General features: G+C 34.2%; 1 protein-coding gene across 1 annotated transcript in view; it reads left to right on the top strand.

Moving 5' to 3' along the window:
• The window catches only part of DMXL2 (Dmx-like 2), a 172,161-nt gene that overhangs the window by 68,689 nt on the left and 96,131 nt on the right, over positions 1-7,341 (top strand). The window contains exons 9-10 of the mRNA XM_014537836.1: positions 3,020-3,198; positions 5,473-5,656. Of these exons, the coding sequence (XP_014393322.1) occupies positions 3,020-3,198; positions 5,473-5,656 (363 nt within the window). The remainder of the gene's footprint in view (positions 1-3,019; positions 3,199-5,472; positions 5,657-7,341) is intronic.

Here is a 7,341-nt window from a genome sequence, read left to right on the forward strand (position 1 = left end):
GCTTATATGCATGCATACAAGTCCTTTGGTTGATCTCTCCCCCTTACTCCCCTACCTTCCCTCTGAGGTTTGATGGTCTGATCAATGCTTCTATGTTGTACATTATATTCCACAATGAGTGAGGTCATGTGATATTTATCTTTCTCTGACTGGTTTATTTCGCTCAGCATAATGCTCTCCAGTTCCATCCAGGCTGTTTCAAATGGTAAGAGTTCCTTCTTTTTTACCGCAGCATAGTATTCCATTGTGTAGATGTACCACAGTTTTTTAATCCACTCATCTGCTGATGGGCACTTAGGCTGTTTCCAAATCTTAGCTATGGTGAATTGTGCTGCTATGAACATAGGGGTGCACATATCCTTTCTGATTGGTGTTTCTAGTTTCTTGGGATATATTCCTAGAAGTGGGATCACTGGGTGTTAGGGGTGTTTTGGCACCTCTAACCCCCATGTTGTTGAAGGGTCAACTGTTTTGAGATAAATATATAGGCTTTCTTTTTATTTTGTTAATATGGTGAATAACAATGATTATTTTTCAAATGTTAAACCCTCCTTGCTTTGCTAGAATAAACTCCACTTGGTTATGATTTCTTTTTAAATATACTGCTGGATTAGATTTACTAATAATTTATTAAAGATGTTTGAATCTAAAATGGTCTTACACAGTAAGTCCTTTTCCTCAATTTTCTGAAACAATTTGTGTAGATAGGTAAATGTCTGGTAAAATTAATGAAACCATTTGGGCCTAGGGTTTTAGTTGTAGCTTTAGTTTTGTGTTTTTGTTTTTTTTAAATGGGAAGATCTCAAATTGTGAATTCAGCATCTTTATAATAGATATAGAGCCATTCAGGTTTTGTATTTCTTTGGTTAATTTTTAAAGTTGTCTTTCAAGGAATTTGTCCATTTAACCTAAATTGTTTAATTTATTGGGATAAAATTGTTCAAAATATCACCTCATCATTCTTTTCATGTTTGTAGGATCTGTAGTCATGTCCCCTCTTTCATTCTTGATAATGGTAATTTGTGTTTTATCTCTAAATATTATTTTTGATTACTCTAGATAGAAGATTATTAATTTTATTGATTTTTTTAAAAAAGCTTTGAATTTGTTGATTTCTTTATATTTTAAAATTTTATTTCATTAGTTTCTGTTTTTCCTTACATGTGCTTACTGTGAGTTCACTTTGCTCTTTTACTTGTTGCTTCCAGTAGAAGCTTAGACCATAGATTTAAGACTATTCTAAATCTTCTAAGTACTTCTAAGTACATTTCCTTCTAAGTACTAATGTAGCTGCAAGCCCCAAATTTTGATATTTTGCTTTAAATTTCTTTTAGTTCAACATATTTTAAAACTTCTCTTGTAATATAGAAGTGTTTTATTTAGTTTTAAATATTTGGGAATTTTCTAGCTATCTTTCTGTTAATGATCTCTACTTGACTTCTGTGTGGTTTTTGAGTTTTAGGCAGTAACAGATGAAAGTGGGGAGGCTGGTGGGAATGGGAAAGGGTAAAATAGTACCTACTTGTGTAGGTCCTCTCTCTATCCTTTATGACTCCTGAGGGGCTCTGAGCTACCTCTACGGCTTTTATGGTACATAGTCTGAAACCATTGCCATAGATCAGTGATGGCGAACCTATGACACGCGTGTCAGAGGTGACACGCGAACTCATTTTTTTGGTTGATTTTTCTTTGTTAAATGGCATTTAAATATATAAAATAAATATCAAAAATATAAGTCTTTGTTTTACTATGGTTGCAAATATCAAAAAATTTCTTTATGTGACACGGCACCAGAGTTTAAATTAGGGTTTTTCAAAATGCTGACACGCCCAGCTCAAAAGGTTCGCCATCACTGCCATAGATTGTGCAGTAAATTTGGTTAGATGAAAATCATGCTAAGGTGAAGAAGGTATTTGGAGGAAAGCATTTAGTACAGTCATTGTTAAGTGGTTGTCTCGGAGTAAGCACTAAAAGAGATTCACTGTATAATTCAAATATCCAAATGAAACATTATTGGAAACATAAATTATGCATTGTAAATTGAGAATGAGTACCAAGAAGGAAAAAAACAGAGGTGTTTATCTAGTCCAGGTAAAAATATTTGGACCTATACACACTTTTCAGGAATACATAATCTCATTGTTTCTTAGAGATTGATATTTTTGCATAAATGTTAAAATTTTATTATTTTCCTTAATGCACTTTCTACATTAAGGATAAAGCACTATAAAGTAGATAGTATGTTAAATAAGATATAATTATATAGGCCTATAACAAAATTGTTAGAACTAAGTAAAATGATAAAGTCAGTGCCTGTTGTTATACCTGCAAATATCTTATGTAGGCATGGAGGTGATTCCTGACAACTGCCTAAATGCTTGTCATTTGGAGTAAAGATCAGAAAACCGTGGCCCATGCACCAAGCATGGTTTTATATTTTTAAAGGTTGTAAGAAAAAATGAAGAAGAACTTGTGTCAGAGGCTGTATGGTCCACAAAGGCTAACTTACTCTCTGGCCCTTTACAGGAAAAGTTTGCTGATTCCTGACTTAGAGTAGGAAACAATTCACATTTAAAAAGGGTTTGTTTCACCCTTACAGATCTCTTGAAAAAGGAAAGGATGATAACAGCGGCTGATAACACAGCATCTTTCTTATTCTTTATCTTATTCAAGGGGCTAGTTAGTATCTGGTTTCAGAATCTTTCCTCTAAAGTTACCCATGTATATTTAAATGGTGGAACTTGGCATCAGCCTCTATTTGAAAAACTACCATTATGCAGAGAAGATTGATAATGATGAGTAAATGGTTCTTTTATTTTTCAAGAATAGTATTCTTTAGAATAATATCGTTTTAGATTTAGTTTTGTACTATACACATATAGTACACATTAATTTTGTAGTATGTATCACATATTAGTGTTTTATATATATAGCTTAATTTTAAAGCTTCTTCAAACCACTTAAGTATTGAATTATGTATGTGTAAATTAATTTTATGCTGACCTATATATTTTTGCAGGATGATTGTCTTTTGAAAGTATGGTATCCTATGACTGGATGGAAGTCTTCAATTATACCTCAGGATCATCACGAAGTGAAAAGGAGACAGGCATCTACCCAATTTTCCTTTGTTTATTTGGCACATCCTCGAACTGTGACAGGTTTTTCATGGCGTAAAACTAGCAAGTATATGCCCAGGTTAGATAAATGTATCATATAACTTCCATTTGTATCCTTACATGTTTATAAAAATAATGAAAACAATGTTCTTTTTACTGCATTGACACGGTGGCAATTAAGAGCATAGGCTCTGGTGTCAATTGCCTGAATTCAGATCTTGCTGCTATTGTTACTAGCTTCATGAAATTTTGACTAACATTATTTTCTTTAATTTTTAAAAAATTGATATTTAGAGAGAGGAAGGGAGAGAGAGAGAGAGAGAGAGAGAGAGAGAGAGAGAGAGAGAGAAGAGAAGAGAAGAGAGAAACATCAATGTGAGAGAGAAACATCGATCGTTTAGCTCCTGCACGTGCTCTCTGACTAGGGATTGAAACCACAACCTGGGTATGTGCCCTGATCAGGAATTGAGCCCCGCCACCTTTTTTAAAAATATATTTTTATTGCCCTAGCTGGTTTGGCTCAGTGGATAGAGCGTCGGCCTGCGGACTGATGGGTCTCAGGTTTGGTTCCAGTCAAGGGCACATGCCCGGGTTGAGAGCTCGATCCCCTGTGGGGGGCAAGCAGAAGGCAGCCAATCAATGATTCTCTCTCATCATTGATGTTTCTATCTCTCTCTCCCCCGCTCCCTTCCTCTCTGAAATCAGTAAAATATATATATATATATTGACTGCCACCATTTGGTGTACGGGACAATGCTCCAACCATCTGAGCCACACTGGTCAGGGCTACTAAATTTTTGAAGTTCTCTATGCCTCAGTTTTTCTCTCTGTAGAATAAGGGTAGTAATAGTACCTACCTCAGGAGTTATTGTGAGACTACAATGTGTTAGTGTATGTGAATGCTTAGTATAGGCCTTTGTGCATAGTATGTACTCAGACAGTGTTAGCTGGTATTGTTAGCAGCAGTAGTTGAGCATTCTAAGAAGGAAATGTTTGCAAGTAACAGGAAAGCACACATTGAGGGGAAATAAAACATAAATAAACTGCCAGTAATACACATGGTGGGGAAGCATATCATATACAGTGAATCAAGTGGCCAGGTATTTCTTAGGGCTATCAGCAAGACCTTAAAGGATTTATTATTATAAGTTTTTCCTCATTGTTACAGCATGTTTCGAAAGTATTTAGAAGTTAAATAAACTACGAAACAGCTCATGCAAATGATTCCTGTATAATATACACAGTTCTATAAAAGCTTGCTTAGAAATCTGTATTTATTCTTTTTTTTGTATTTATTCTTGAAGGAGGGTTATTTCATCTGCTAAATATATCTGAGGTCTGTTTACAACTGATGGGAAATACAGCACACATTGTAGAGATGCTCAGTAAATGATAACATGGGGAATTTATACATTTTTGGAATCTGAATGAAAGGTTTATTCTTAATTATTTGCATCTATTGAAAACCTTTGAAAAACACTCTCCCTTTGAGATTCTATGTAAGCATTTTTTAAAAGGGAGAATTTTTTCGTTGTTCTTTCATAACAAGGTATTAAGTCACTTAAGCTGCTTGATGCTGTGACATTTTTGCTTATAATGGAAATTGATTTATAGTTTGAAATTATATTCTCTTTATAGTTTTATTGTGAAGATGCTTATTTGTTTACCTATTTATAATTATTTAGATTATAAGAAGGATGATGCAAAATGATGTAGCTGCTGCCCTAAGTCACATAGTTTAATTACTTTTAGTGATCTTTTATTATGGTCATTCTGTAATTTGTAATGATTAGGTTTTCTTTTGCTATTTGTTTTGTTTTGTTTGGAAGATATTAATGTTTCTCTAGAGCCTTGTTTTTAAAGCAGCACATGTGTAATCTGGCATTAACTTCTGTTTCCTTTGTCAAGACCATTTCCTAATTTTTATGATGATCACAGCAATACTGTGTATGATTTCAAGTTAATTGACCACTTTTTTTCCCATACAGTGTGATTTTTAAAGCAATTGGAAGAATACTGTATTGTCACTTAGCTTAGCTGTTTGAGGCGTGATTTTAATGAATTAAGGAGAATGTCAGGGAAAGGTAGCTTGTTCCTATTTTATGGTAATTGATTGCAGTCCTATATCCAACTTCCCACCCTGCAGGGATGAGCAGGTGATAAATGGGGTTTAATGAAAGTGTGAAATAGTGGAAATCCATTCCATTATTGGAAAAATAACTACCCATAAGTCATACTATTAGTTTGACACTAAAGTCATCTTCATATGTGAAGAGCCAAGTATTAATAGCCTTTAATTAATTGATGGTGTTGATATTCCGAGTTACCTTTGTTTCTTTCTCATTGTCATTAGAGGTTCTGTCTGTAATGTGTTGTTAACTTCATGCCTTGATGGTGTCTGCCGCCTCTGGGCAGAAACCTTGTTACCAGAAGACTGTCTCTTGGGTGAGCAGATTTGTGAGACCACCACTTCCAGCATTGCCGGCAACCTTACTCATGCTGGGAAACACAAAGACAGAATACAACACGCTCTAGAGGTATTATATTGTTTAAGATGGTAAATGAATTTTAAAGATATGTGTGCCTATAAACTGAGATCAGATAATGCATATGGTATATGTAACGACAAAATTAATAGCAGAGAAATCTCACTTATTTTATGCTTGTTAAATTACTCTTTATACCACTTAGAAACCAACTACAGATAGTAATGATCAGACATATAATCTAGGTAAATAATATAATTTTAATTCTTTCATTTTTAGTGTCAAATGTGAAAATCTGGAGTAAGCAGCTTTGATTAATAAAACATCTAAATGTAGCTTTACTTTTTCTTGAAATTAGTCATAATTAAAAATATTTTGCTTGTTTCATGAGGGTTAAATTTTACTTTTATTGTTTTAATTTTAAAAATGACTTGATTCTTAAGAATAAAGTTAAGATATTAGATGTAAGTGAAGTTATATCATTGCTTTACAATTTCCATGATTTACTATTTTGAAAGTGGAAAGTTTAATATTTTTCCAATACTTAAATGTAATACATATGAAATAGACGTGCTTTCTAAGAAATTAAATTATTTGTAATATAGCGTAAACTGTTGTATCCATTGTGATTAGAGAATAAAATGAGAAAAATGCATTATTAGAAATTACCAGAAATTTATTTTAGTAAACTTAATTACTGATTTTCTTAATTTTTCATGTGACTGTTTTTATTACATAAAGAATATGTGTTTATTCTATAATTAGGTTAGGAAAAGGAAGAATATGCAATTTGTAATGCCACTCTTCCAGTTATGTGTATATGTGTACTTTTCTTTATTTACAAGATTGAGACCTATTTTAAAATAGTTTTATAACTTGCTTTTTAAATTTAATGTGTTACCTCTCTACATTGCTGATTATGTATTAACTAGAGGCCTGATGCATGAAATTCGTGCAAGAGTAGGCCTCCGCAGCCACAGTGGCTGCCTGGATCTCTCCCTTGCAGCCACGGCGGCTACCTGGATGCCTCGATCCCGTGGCTGCAGCCCCGGCTTCCTCCAGAAGGTCATTTGGAAGGATGTCTGGTCTAATTAGCATATTATGCTTTTATTATGATAGATTGTACATTTCTGTTAACACTCTAGTGGTTGCACAGACAAAATGGCTTGGCTGTTTCAGCAAGCTAAATTATTACTTGGGTTTGGCTAAGGATGTTGTAGGTAAAAGTTTTATATAAAGTAGGCCTGCTCTGAAATGAGCTGTGATCGGGTGCTATTTATACATTTTTTTAAAATTAAATCTTTATTGTTCAGATTACCTCTCTACATTGCTGATTATGTATTAACTAGAGGCCTGATGCATGAAATTCGTGCAAGAGTAGGCCTCCGCAGCCACAGTGGCTGCCTGGATCCCTCCCTTGCAGCCACGGCGGCTACCTGGATCCCTCGATCCCGTGGCTGCAGCCCCGGCTTCCTCCAGAAGGTCATTTGGAAGGATGTCTGGTCTAATTAGAATATTATGCTTTTATTATGATAGATTGTACATTTCTATTAACACTCTAGTGGTTGCACAGACAAAATGGCTTTGCTGTTTCAGCAAGCTAAACTATTACTTGGGTTTGGCTAAGGATGTTGTAGGTAAAAGTTTTATATAAAGTAGGCCTGCTCTGAAATGAGCTGTGATCGGGTGCTATTTATACATTTTTTTAAAATTAAATCTTTATTGTTCAGATTATT

This window comes from Myotis brandtii, unplaced genomic scaffold (genome assembly GCF_000412655.1).
Source record: "Myotis brandtii unplaced genomic scaffold, ASM41265v1 scaffold182, whole genome shotgun sequence".
NCBI lineage: Eukaryota > Metazoa > Chordata > Mammalia > Chiroptera > Vespertilionidae > Myotis > Myotis brandtii.